This window comes from Akebia trifoliata, chromosome 15 (genome assembly GCF_017979445.1).
Source record: "Akebia trifoliata isolate Shusen 1 chromosome 15, ASM1797944v1, whole genome shotgun sequence".
Classification (NCBI taxonomy): Eukaryota; Viridiplantae; Streptophyta; class Magnoliopsida; order Ranunculales; family Lardizabalaceae; genus Akebia; species Akebia trifoliata.
In genome coordinates, this window is record NC_141389.1 from 26,315,132 (window position 1) to 26,328,783 (window position 13,652).

Consider the following 13,652-nt stretch of genomic DNA (forward strand, 5'->3'; position numbering starts at 1 on the left):
TGAGAAACCATCTCATATGAAATGACAGGAAACGAACACAAATATTTTGTGAACTTTGAACACTTTCAACAACTACTCTCTTTTATTCGATTTTGAAATGGCTTGTTAAGTAACCCTTACCACTTCTATTGTGGTTAGACTGTAACATTTGAAGTAACTTGCTTTTAATTGAAGTCTTAGTGTAGGATGAAAATTTAACCAAAGTAACCCTGAAATGTTATTTTGTATTTTGTAGTTCATCTTGTTAAAAGATCATGACCTTAGTAACTAAAGCACCCAACTTGTTCTTTTTATCTTTCTTTATAAAAAATTCTCAATATGAGACTGAGTTCCTGTCCCCCAACCCAAGCCCCAACCCTTCATTTATCAGAATGTTTGCACGAACATAAACCAAATCATAGCATAGTTGTACATTAGAAAATTTAAATGTGCCCTTTACTATGAAATTTTGTTGGATGGTTTTCTAATACTAAGGCTTCTTGACATATATATTGGAGAAGAAAAGAACGGTAGGAGTGGAGACCCACCGGTTGAATGTATGTGGGTTTCATACTTGAATGAAAATGTTAGGAATTCAAGTTCCTTGCCAAAAATTGCTGATAATCGTGAATGTCCCATGCAATCCCAAATCGTTGATGATAGAGATGAATCAGATATTGTAGAGGCTGATATAAAAGATTGTGTTATATGTGGGAATGCTGGTCCTCGTCGATAGTATTTGCTAGCTATTTGAAGTAGATGCAGCACTTATGGGGCAGAATACACTTACTGCATTCAACAAAATAATAATATTAGATTTGATATCATCCCTAAGAGACTATTCCATTGTATTTGTATGAAAGAGGATTTTTCCTAAGAGTGAAATATAAAAAACATATACTATGTTAACATGTACCAATGCTCATGTTTTTGGTCATCATTTCTCAGCTGTAATATCCTAATGGATCTTTTGATGACGCACTCCCTAACGATTCTTCTGCGGTTCTCCAAATCTCATAGCAACACTTCACAATCCTCTATGGTCACCATATATTAACAACTCCAGCACTTACGACGTCAAGTATGGGATTCCCCAAATGTATCTCTCTCTTTACAGTAATACAAATTTGTTCACATAAAAGAAAAAACTCTTAGGCTAATTAGTCTCACCCCTCACTCTGATCAACCAGGCATTTTATCATCTACTTGACCACCCATTGATTCCCCTATACTAGTTCAATGACACTGATGGGGAAATTATACGTGATCCTACCAACTATTGGCGAGTAATCATTGGTTGACTTATCTACTTCACAATAACTTGACATCATTCATTTAGTGCATATATTTGGCCAATTCATGAGTCACCCATGCAAACCTGAAGCCCCATATGGTTGCTGCAGTGCATGTTCTTACAATCTTTTTTTTGTGTGCATGGTATGTTGTTTTTATCTCAAGATTTCTCCTTATATAAATGTATTTTTATGTCTTCGGTACGTCTTTTAATTAGCCCATTTACTCTGTATAGCTCTTGTTTTACAGTCCATGGAACATCACTTTTTAACAAAAACAACAGTGTAATCATCTCCAAGGCATTGAAAATGGACGGTCAGTTAACTGCCAAATTTAGAATTAAAACCTAACGGTGCAAAAAAATATTTTTTTAAGTAGTTAAAAATTTGTGATCTACAACCCTGTGGCATCGTATCATTTTTTTTGGATACCACATGGATGGCAGTCAGGAAAATTTCCTTACTAACTTAGTAAGAAAGCGCATTTCTTAAATTATTTTTGATCTAAAGGATATCTTATGTGGACTAGGGCTGCAACTTAGGTGGGCAAAACCTGAATCCTATGGGTTGAACCCGACCTTGGGTCAAGTCTAGGCATAGTTAGCTTGGGTTCAGGATAGCAAAAAAATTGCCCGACTCAAATTAAGTTGGGTTCGGGCATTGGCACACTTTTCGATTTTGTATTCTTCATTTACTTTTTCATTCCATTTGAGTAAAAATTAACATCTTGTTTGTTATCAAATACAGAATATAAAATTGGTACTCGAAAAATTTGCTAGCAGTATCATATTCTCCAATGGACTCAGAGACCCTTATAGCGCGGGAGGGTAATGAATCAAAACTTCAAAAAAACATAAAAATTGGGGTCATTTAGATATATCTATCCAAGTTTTGGTAAATATTTGAGATACCCTTCCATTTTCAAAATGATGAAATGCCTCCTTACTCGATATTCTCTGATATACTATAGAAAATTGATCTAAAATGCTAAGCCCTTGATTTTTTCGGTTACTCTTCAAACTTAAGAATCTACTGATTTCAACATCCAAACCTCAAGAATAAGATAGGTTTTTTGAACAAGAATATGATGAAAATTTGGGTAGAAAAATCAAGGATTTTCTATAGATTGAAAATAATGTACTGTAGGCTATGAAGACAAGGTTTTCGAAGAAAAATCAAGGGTTTATTGTTGTAGTATGAAGGCGGTGGCATTTAAGTCATTTTCTTAATTTATAATAGAAGACCAAAGTCAAGAGGGGCATGCCACCGGTGTGGAAACACAAAAGGATATATCCAATATTCACCAAAATGTGGAGTGGGTTAGTCTACTCAATTAATTTCATTAAATTTGTTTGATTATTTTTATGTGACTGCAGAATACTACATAACATATCTGATAGTGTTGTGGCTATTTATACAAAGCAAAGTATGTCTTATATCTTTTGGGACTGAATAGTTGCACACCACTAGTAGTTGATTGCACACCAACTTTGGAAAAATAACCTTATTTTTTATTACCTCTATTTTAACCTATTAACTGAACTTCATTATTGGTATTGTGACTTCCTCTTCTATGCTTGTGTAAGATGTTTGTTATATAATCAAGTATTTCTTACAAAAATTATTGAACCAACAATAATTTATATGAGCATGGTTGAAGAAGAAGATGAAGAATGAAAAATAGAAACCAACATCGTTCAATATTTCTATTTTTATTTTGGATTCAATCATCTAAATGAAGTGCAATGGAAAATATTGACGTGATGGAATGCAATTAGTAGTGGATGGTGTACAACTGATGGAATGCAATTAGTAGTGGATGGTGTACAACTAATCCATCCCTATATGTTTATCTCATGATTTATACTTACTAATAAATAACATGTTTTGATTGAGAAAACTTGTGTACAGGTTCACATTGCTTAGATTTATATCCCTCAAAACCAAGTGACCCAGAATGGTTGGTCTCGCAGCGAAATACAGAGATCAAAATCATCGATGGATGGATTGCAGATTACAACGCCTCCCTCATTAATAAGAGGATTTGATTGTACTACATTCATCCGTAATGGGATTAGAAGATTATGGCTGATTAAAGCTAATATGTTGTTTTTAATAGAATTAATGTTGCTTAACATATTCCAATATTGCAACTTCGAGGCCATGGGTTCAATCAATCCGTCGTGTGATTTTGAACCACTATGTGTTTGGAAATGGGTATGAATGTGTCAAATTTGCATCTTTACGGATCATTATGATGGCTATTTAGAATCAAACCAAAAAATGACTGGGTCCATGATGGTGAGACCTAAAATCAATTAAGGATGTGTGTTTGATTACTTATGGAAAATGGGTGAGAATTTTATTTTTCATGAAAAATCGTTTTTTTTTTTTTTTTTCTAATTAAGTTTTTCCATTAAAAATGGATTTTCACATTTATCTAAAAATCTATATAAGGTCGAATTTTATTTCCCATTAAACCAATTCCTACATTATAATAACCGATATAACATATTCTTAATTTCCAATGTGGGACTAATCGAAGAGACAAAAGTATGAAAAATTTATAGTATTAGTTGTCTCCGCTCGGCTCGACTCAATGGCGGAGACTATTTCTGCTGTGGCTCACAATCATCAAATTCACACAATACAGAACATTTAGACTGTCCTTTATTTGGATTGATTTACTAAGCAACAATGATTCTCTTGATTAGAAGGTTGAGATTGTTCCGATGTTTTTATCTTTATAGCATAATATGATCGGTTCAAGAGTTCACCAACTGCTTAAGCAACCTAAATTACTGACTTGAACGACAAAGTATTTTAATTAGTAGATCAATTTATTAGCATATTAAATAAATTTTTATATTTATTATTTAATTATTATAAAATAATAAAGTCACCAAAAATCAACTATCATATTAGTGAGAGAACATTTTAATACAATTTGACTACTAATAATAGAAAATGCCATTGATGATATCCATTGACCGTCGAAAACAAGGTTTGGGTAATTACTTAGACCCATTTAGTTACGGGGTCGGGTCAGCTTAAGCAAAAGATTGGGAGAGACTAATCTTACAGTTACATGCATCTCCCTCTCAAGAAGTCCTACTGCAACTGGTTGAGTCAAGGGTTAACCTAACCCTGGAGGGTGGCCCCAAGATATTCATTGCTCCATGGGGTTTTGAACTCTTAACCTACTTTTCTTATAAGGAGATTATCAAGCCTCAGCTTGCCACTAGGCCAATCCCTTGGAGTTATATTATAATAATATTATTTATAAAAAAAATTAGGTTTGAAATTGATTTTAGAATACATTGTCAAAATTTATAAGGTCAATAGATCAAGCTGGAGACGAATTTACCTTTAAAATTATTTATGATAAAAAAGATGTCTCAGTGGGACCTATCTAATAGAATAGTGAGTCCATGATGAGCTACAAGGGAGAGTTTTGCATTACTTCTGTGATGGGCCCATCCTAGCCATTCAGGCTTTAGAAAATTCATTCTCTCTAGAAACACATTTACACAAGAAACTTCCTTCCAGCACTTGTTTGTATTACAACTTAGTAAGTCACGTTGCCGCCCAAACAAGGACATTTACATAAATAAAACCTATGTTTTCAAACCTGAAAACTACCTTTAAACACAATTACACACACTAAAAGTTAAAAATAGAAGACAAACAAAAAATACAAACAAACAAACAGAACCTTTAAGAGTTAAGACTCGACTCAACTCAACATCACTGTCCATCTGCTTGAGTCACCTCAACAACTCACCAGTTGATTAGGTAATAATGGGTTGAATTCCAGTGACTCAAGAAAAAGGACTCAGAAAAGGAAAAGTATGGAATCGTGTAAGCAACTATCGAGATCATGTGTGTTTTCTACGAGTCAGCAAAACCAAAGGCTATATAATATTAGAGTGATTCATGGAAAAAAAGAAAAACATGATCCCTACCATGTAAACACAATAGTAGGGATTTATTCTTGGATTTGTATTATCGCGGCATGTATAAGTTTACATGATCGTGATTATTTGTTTTTTTGTGAATCACCCGAAATTCGAAATAAAATTTTCTTTCAAATTATATTGTGAAACTCATTAAGTTGACTCAAAATTCAGTTTAGTCTCTAAAACTGACTGAGTTAGCTTAAAACTAAATATAATTATATAGTTTTTTAGTTCAAATAGTAGAGATAATTATAACGCCAGTCAAGTTTTTAATGCAATTATGCAAATATTTGAGTTGACTCGGAAGACTATTTTATGCAACTAGTCGAGTTAGTTAAAACAAATTCGAGTCAACTCAAGGACTTGTCTGCATAAATAGGGTAATATTAGTGATATTCTACGTAAAAAAAAACTAGGGAGTTGTAGTGAGATGGGTGGAAGAAGATTAACAATAATCAAACTGCTTCCATGGCTCATTCTACTCTTTGTGAGATGTGTGTTGTCATCATCGTATCTTCGGATCCCGAGGCTCGGTGTGTTCATGAGAACCACCACCAATGAGGATGAGAGAAGGTTTGAAGCGAACGTGTCATCATCGGACTTTAACACGTATTTTTACACGCAAACACTCGACCATTTCAATTATGGACCAGAGGGTTACACAACCTTTCAACAAAGGTACATAGTGAACTATAGATATTGGGGTGGACCAAATACTAGCTCTCCTATCTTAGTTTTCATGGGTGATGAGGCGAGTTTTTCAGCAGAGCTTGCACCTTATATTGGATTCATGATTGATAATGCTCCTCATTTCAAATCTCTTCTTGTGTACATAGAGGTATATAAATCTACACATACATGTTGTTTTCTTGTGTTTAGCGGTTGAGATGAGAAGGTTTTTTATTTTTATTTTTATAGTGTAAATTACACTTTGACGCTTTGTAGCTTGGCATAATTGTATGTTGACCCCCTAACATTTTGACAATTGCACTTACCTCCCCTTCTATAGACAATGGTAAAGTAGGGCTGGCAATGATCCGAAATATACCCAATGTCTGAACCCTCATAACCGATCTGATCCAAAAAAAAATGAAAAATCGGATCAAAATTTTATTTCTGAAACAATTTTAGATCGGATTTGGACCTACCCCAATCCACTCCGAATATATTTTAATAATTTTTGTATTATTCTTAATTTCATATAAATACATATAGATAAAATGTTTGTCTTTTTGGTTTCCTTCTATATTTGTAGTTGGAAATTAGATTTTAGATTTTATATATTTTTTTTAACATTGATCATTTGAAAATAAGGCATGTGTTCAAATCGATTTTGGATTAAGGATGAAATGAAACAGATTGGATTCGATTCACATATTCATTGATTAGATCAGATCGGGTACATATTTAAAAAAAAATTGGATTGGTATTAGAGTGGTACTGATCCGATACCAAACCGATCCATTGCCAGCCGGATGTTAAAGTTCAGATGTTATTTTACTATTATACCTCTTAACTTATTTTGTTTTATAAAAATATAAATAAATTTTAAAACTATAAAAGTATCCTTGTCTAAACATTCACAAGTAAACTCATTTTTTCAAATGAAAATTAAAAAATAAATAACATTTAAAAAAAAGGTTAAATGCTCTTTATAAAACGTTAAAATCATTTTTTAACTGTTTGGTTGACGACAAGTAGACTGAAGGAGGTTAATTGAACTCATTCAATAATTATTCGGGAGGTAAGTGAAATTGTCGAAACGTTAGGGAGTCGACATAGACCAAATCATAGGGGGTGAAAGTGTAATTTACTCTTTTTCAAATCTTGAGGCACGATGTCAAACATATACAAGAGATTCTATTGACACACCAACTTTTATAAGTAAAACTTGGTGTGTTAATAGAAGCTCTCTTAGTAAATTCACATATGATTGTCTTAAAGGGAAGATTTTGAAGGATTACAATTAGACCAATCATGCTTTGTGTAGTTGATTGAAGATTTAGATATTATTATGGATGATAAGATTAGAAAAAAATTGAGTAAATTCAAAAGATCCCTTAGGATATTTGAGTTGTATGATTTGGACCCATCACATCGACTATATGATTCGTTAGAACCATTATAGTGAAAATTTGAAAGGAGATTTGTCGAAAAAATAAATGATTATTAGATCAGGAAAAGTCCATGATTTTTTTTTTTAAATTTTTTTTTGTTTTTTGTTTAAACATTCAACAATTTATCCCTAAATTCACTTGAATTACTTTCTAATTTTTTCTTAATTTATACAAATTAATTGAACTGATATCCTTGGTTGAGTAATCCCAAATTCGAACTTGATTACTATGTGAGTGTGTGTGTGTGTGTGTGCTTGTGTGTCCTTGTGCGTGCTTGTGTGCCAATCTGATTCACATCAAAACTATATGGATTTGTTTCAGCACCGCTATTATGGAGCTTCAATTCCATTTGGATCAGAGAAAGCAGCATACCAAAATGCTAGTACCCTCGGGTACTTCAGTTCAACACAAGCATTGGCAGATTATGCGGAGTTAATAATTGATCTAAAGAGGAACTTATCGGCCGAGCATTGTCCAGTGATCGTTATTGGAGGATCTTATGGTGGAAGTAAGTGATTGCAAACCTCTATAATCAATCTTTAATTAAAGTGGTTCTCACCATGGTAACCTTCTCTCCTCTCTTTTTATTTAGTGCTTGCATCGTGGTTTCGTTTGAAATATCCACATATTGCCATGGGTGCACTGGCGTCATCAGCTCCAATTCTTTACTTTGATGACATTACACCGCAAAACGGATATCACACTATCGTCACTAAAGATTATAAAGTAAGCATTGCAATTTGCAGTTCAATTCATTTAGGGAATTTTGAGAATCCCATCCAGGTTTTGGTGCCCCTTACTTGCTCACTAGACTCCATTATGTGAAAATTGGAAAATTTGACGGGTCAAGGCCCATGAATTTTAGAAACTAAATTTTGACGGTTTAGAGTTGTCGAATTTTTCTCATCCTTCATTAATTTGATAGTTTCGACCCTTCGAAAAAAAATAAATTTGACAATGAAAAATTCGACACCAATTTGACCTCTTGGTCCGTCAAATTTGGGCTTTTTTCACATTGTGTTCATTGTCTTTATATATATATATAATGGGATGTGTTCAGGGGACATTTAAAACTGACAACTATTTTGACACAACCACCTGGATGCTATCCATTTTTTAAATGATTTCTACAACACTATCAGATGTCGTTGGATATTATATAATAGATGTCATCCGAGAGATGTAAAAATAGTTGTCACTAGTAGATGTCCCCTAGGAAGATGCCCTTGTCTTCAATGTTTTGATATTTCCTTGAAAACTAATCATCTTTTAACTTTTTTCAATCTTTCGTATGATTTTTTATTCTCGTTATCAACCTTAAGATTTTATCTCCTTCACCTTTCAAACCTCATTCACAAAGATATAAATTTTGGAGACAAAAATAAAGTATTTTTTTGATAAGAGGTTGGAAATGTTGAATGGATTACAACAATTAACCCTAGAGAAGGGTTTTTGGCAAGAGGTGGATAAGGGTACTTTGGTCATTTGCTAATAATATTACATAGAAGACTATAGGTTTTCCATGGGCTGGGCCCCAAACAGCCCGACCCTAATCATGCCTGAAAATCCTAATCCAAACTCGGTCATCTATTTATTGTATCAGATCAATTAAAACCTATATCCCATCCCAGCTCGACCGACCTATCAATATTTTATATATTTAAATGAGTCGTGATCCTGAACGGTGTTCCATTCATATAACAAAATATGGTGTCTACGTGGCACGTGTTTATTGGATAATAAACACATTGGGCTGTGTGTCATATATAGAAATGGCTTGATTAGGCGCCCAATGCGTCTTAAACTCCTACCAAAACATGCCACTTAGACACAATTTCTACGCCATAGGAACCAGACACTGTTCTGGATCTTGATTCTATTTACATTGATAATATATATATATATATATATAGGGAGGCGTTCGGATGCATGTGTTTTATCAGTCGTTTTAACAAAAGAAACCCGACCGTTGGATATTGTTGAATCGGACAGTCGAGATTGTTTATTTCGTTTAAGTTATATATTATTGTTTTTTATAGCGCCATCCCTCATGTTTGGCGTTATTAGTGCCACATCCCTGAGTGAAAAACAGCAGAGAGAACTCTTCTGTTCTCTCCAAACCCTCAAACACAGAATTCGTCTGTTCGATCTAAACCCTCGAACCTCATCTGTTCTCTCTAAACCCTCAAAACCCAAAAACACCAGGACAATGCAGCCTCAAGAGGCGCTTCTGCTGGTCCTTGAAAATAACCATTACCAAATGGGTTCGTAGCGGTTCCAGCCAAAAGGCTAGCCAAGTTAATAACCATGCCATCCAAACCCACATCGTTGTTGGGTGCAACCAATGGTGGACTTTGTGGTCCATAAATCGATTGATGAAACGGCCAAGCGCATTGACCTATGAGTCTCTGAGTTACCAACCCAGATGTAAGCAAACTTGTAATTCTTGTTCTTAACCTGGGAACTCGAAGAAGACGACCCATAGGTTCCACACCTATTCGAGCAAAACCCTTCAACGATTACATCAGAAGAAGTTAAAACCACATTAATGGCATTCTTTTCCTCGCCTTTTGCTGCCAATCTCACGATTTGTTTACTTGTTAGAGATTTACCCATTGAGTAGTTCTCATCGAGGATTTGTTTCCCCATTATTGAGAGAAGAAGAGAATTTGATTTTTTGGAAGAGAGATGGTAGTATTTTTGGGTGGTTTCCCACCAAGTGGAGACAGATGAGTTGTTTTGGTTTTGGGGTTTGGAAGGGTAAAGAGAATTGAGGAAATCAGAGACGATAGCGCATTGAGAGGGCTTGAATTTACCATACCAGATGAGATTGATAGAGATTTTGCCAGAAAGAAGAGGACCGTTGTGGTATTCTAGGAGAAGAGGTTGTTCTGTTACCAACTCGGTGAGTCTCCTTACTGCAAAGGAGAAATGAAAGAAAGAGACCACTAAAAGGAGTTGTAGAAGCAGAGTTGAAACAGAGGAAGCCATGTTGAACAAGATCGAGAGCCTGAAAGAGAGAGAGAGAGAGAGAGAGAGAGAGAGAGATCGAGTGTTTCAGAGAGAAAAAGAGAGAGGAGACGAGAACTCTCTCTGCTGTTGTAATTGTGCCAGGGAGGTGGCACTAATAATCACAAAAATGAGGGATGGCACTGTAAAAAATAATAATATATAACTTAAACGAAATCAGCAATCTTGACCGTCCGATTCAACAATATCCAACGGTCGGGTTTCTTTTGTTAAAACGACTGTTAAAATAGAGGCATCCGAACGCCTCCCATATATATATATATTCTAAGCAAACTTATAATACATGTTGTCAAGACAGATTGGGCAGGCCTATATGGACTGGTGTCCCAAGTTTGTGTGGCCTTACTCATTAGTCCGGCCTATGTCAGTCCGATACGTAATAAGCCAGTAATACTAACCAAACCTAGTTCATGATGGGCTAAAACTTGGACCATCTAAAGCCCTTGTGGAAGACCTCAACCAAGGGGTGTACCATCAGTTTATAAACAAGGGCGCTATATGTTTTAACTAAATTGCATCAAAATTTAACCATTGAAGCTTCAAAAGATCTCAAAAGTGTCATATTTGTTTCTTGGATGGTGCAGGAAGCAAGTGAGAGTTGCTACACTACCATAAGAGACTCATGGTTCGAAATCGATAAAATTGCTGCTGGACCCGATGGGCTTACAATCCTAAGCCAAAAGTTCAAGACTTGCGAGTAATTAAACCATACCTTCTTCCCTTCTAATTCAAATTACTAACCTTAAATTTATCTTTTAAAACTCATGAATTTGAAATTTGGCAAAATTGACTTGGTTTAATTGATATCAAGATGGTTACTAACTTTCATTTGTTTGGTTTGTTTTCTTGTTAAGGCCATTAAACTCGTCTCAAGAGCTCAAGAATAACATAGAATATTGGTACCTCGCCTCAGCCCAATACGATCAACCTCCCAAATATCCAGTTAATAGGATTTGCGATGCAATTGATGGACTGCCTGAAGGATCCGATATTCTTAGTAGGATATATGCAGGTCTCAATGTTAGCATAGGAAAATCGTCGTGCACTCCCATATTTCACTTTGGTCTAAATAAGTTGTTTGGGTGGGATTGGCAGGTATTTTGATTTATTTATATATTTCGTACTCATTTTGTGATCTTAACTGATGCAATTCTAACCTAAGACCACATTACACCCTTATTTGGACATTAAAGATCTTATATTAAACGACAGACGTGATATAAATAAGTGACCACACATATGATAATAAGATTTAGATCAATAATGCCTACTATAAATGAGATGAGAGTGGTTCATATTGAGAAATAAACTATAACCCAAGATTTCTTCTTGTACTTTGCTAGACCTCAACAAACCATGAATAACTCTACTATATATGTGTTTATGTTTATAAGGGATATATTGATGTCCAAGACTCATGTTTGCAATTTCCCTAGAAATGTAATCTCATTCTATCCTTTAATGCAAGAATTTTTTTTTTTTTTTTCTGTCACTGTGAAATGATATTTTTTATACATAATTTTTTGTGCCTTTATGATATTTACAAAATTAATTGTTAGTATATAATGATAACATAACCTTGTTTTATTGCATTAAAAGATAAAATACAAAAATATTCTCTAAGAAATATTTATGTAAAATACATGGTTATGAAAGTTGCTAACGTCCCATTGAAATCTTGAAATTTGGATATAAATGCACAATACATTTTTGATGATCAATCACCAAATAGCTTCAAGAAATCTATCACAACAAATTTTGTACATGCTTCTAATAACACTTTTACTGGTTAATGTCTTTGCCTTTGTTTATAAGACATGTACTGAGATGGTAATGCCCATTGGCCATGGCGAGAATGATACGATGTTCCAAGCCGAACCTTTTGATTTAAAGAACTTTACCAAAGAATGCCAAGATGTGTTTGGTGTCACTCCAAGACCTCATTGGGCTACAACCGAATTCGGTGGTCATGTAAGCTTCTTACAATTTTGGATTTTGTATTCTTCATTCATTTTTTCATTCCATTTGAGTAAAAATTAACGTCTTGTTGGTTATCAAATACAGAATATAGCATCGGTATTAAAAAAATTTGCTAGCAATATCATATTCTCCAATGGACTCAGAGACCCTTATAGTGCTGCAGGGTAATGGAACAAAACTTCAATTTATTTATTTATTTGGGGGGGTGGGGGGGCATGATTTCGATATACCTATCCCCTTTTTGGTGAATATTTGAGATACCACTCTTTTTTCAAACAGATGAAATGCCTCCTTGAACACGATCCTTTCTAATATACTAGTGAAAAATAATCTAAATGCTCTTATCTTCAACATGCAACAACAACCTAAAAAACAAAAAAAAACCCTAGATTTTTTATGCTACCGTACATCCTAAAAATTTATTTACTTCAACCTCCAAACCTTAAGAATAAGATAGGATTTCTGAAGTAAAAGATGATGGAATTTTGGGTACACAATCAAGGATTTTCTATAGATTGAAAATAATTTATGGTAGGTGCTTGATATCTGGTTTTTGAAGAAAAATCAAGGTTTTTTTTTTTTTTATAAGTTGAAGGCAATGGCATTTAAGTAATTTTATTAGTTTATATAATAGACGATCAAAGTCAAGAGGGCATATCACCAATTTGAAAAATGTCAAATATTCATCAAAATGTGGAGGGGCATATCTATTGAATTAACTTCATTTAATTTGTTTGATTATTTTTTATATGACTGCAGAGTACTAGAGAACATATCTGATAGTGTTGTAGCTATTTATACAAATCAAGGTATGTCTTATATCTTTTTAGTTGATGATTTATACTAATTAATAACATGTTTTTTTATTTAAAAAAAACTTGTGTACAGGTTCCCATTGTTTGGATATAATTCCCTCGGCACCAAGTGATCCAGAGTGGTTGGTCTCGCAGCGAAATATAGAGATCAAAATCATTGATGGATGGATCGCAGAATACAATGCCATGCTCACTAATAAGGGGATTTGATGGAACCATGTTCATCAATGGCTGGAGGAGAAAAAAAGGCTGATTAAAGCTGGGATAATGGGAATAATAAAAATATGTTGCTTAAGTGTTTTGCTAGACCCATAACTTATTTGGTTAACATAACGCAATGCAACTTTTTGAGATCATGGGTCCCATCCCTCTTGTGATTTTGAACAACAATCCTCGATATTTTTTTTTTTTAAGACTCTTGGGAACATGAATAGATGGGATGTGAAGTATTTAAAATAAAAGCAAATAATAATAATAATA

At 34.1% G+C, this 13,652-nt stretch overlaps 1 protein-coding gene and 1 pseudogene across 1 annotated transcript; one reads left to right on the top strand and one right to left on the bottom strand.

The window, feature by feature from the left end:
• The first annotated feature begins 5,660 nt into the window (after window positions 1-5,660).
• LOC147384857 (uncharacterized) lies at window positions 5,661-13,382 on the top strand. The gene is made up of 9 exons (XM_086424986.1): window positions 5,661-6,068; window positions 7,669-7,855; window positions 7,940-8,073; window positions 10,962-11,074; window positions 11,232-11,472; window positions 12,193-12,348; window positions 12,442-12,521; window positions 13,117-13,166; window positions 13,246-13,382. The coding sequence occupies exons 1-9, from the start codon at window positions 5,661-5,663 to the stop codon at window positions 13,380-13,382; spliced, it is 1,506 nt and encodes a 501-aa protein (XP_086281112.1).
• LOC147384858 (protein PHOSPHATE-INDUCED 1-like) lies at window positions 9,533-10,390 on the bottom strand (annotated as a pseudogene).
• Window positions 13,383-13,652: the final 270 nt, after the last annotated feature.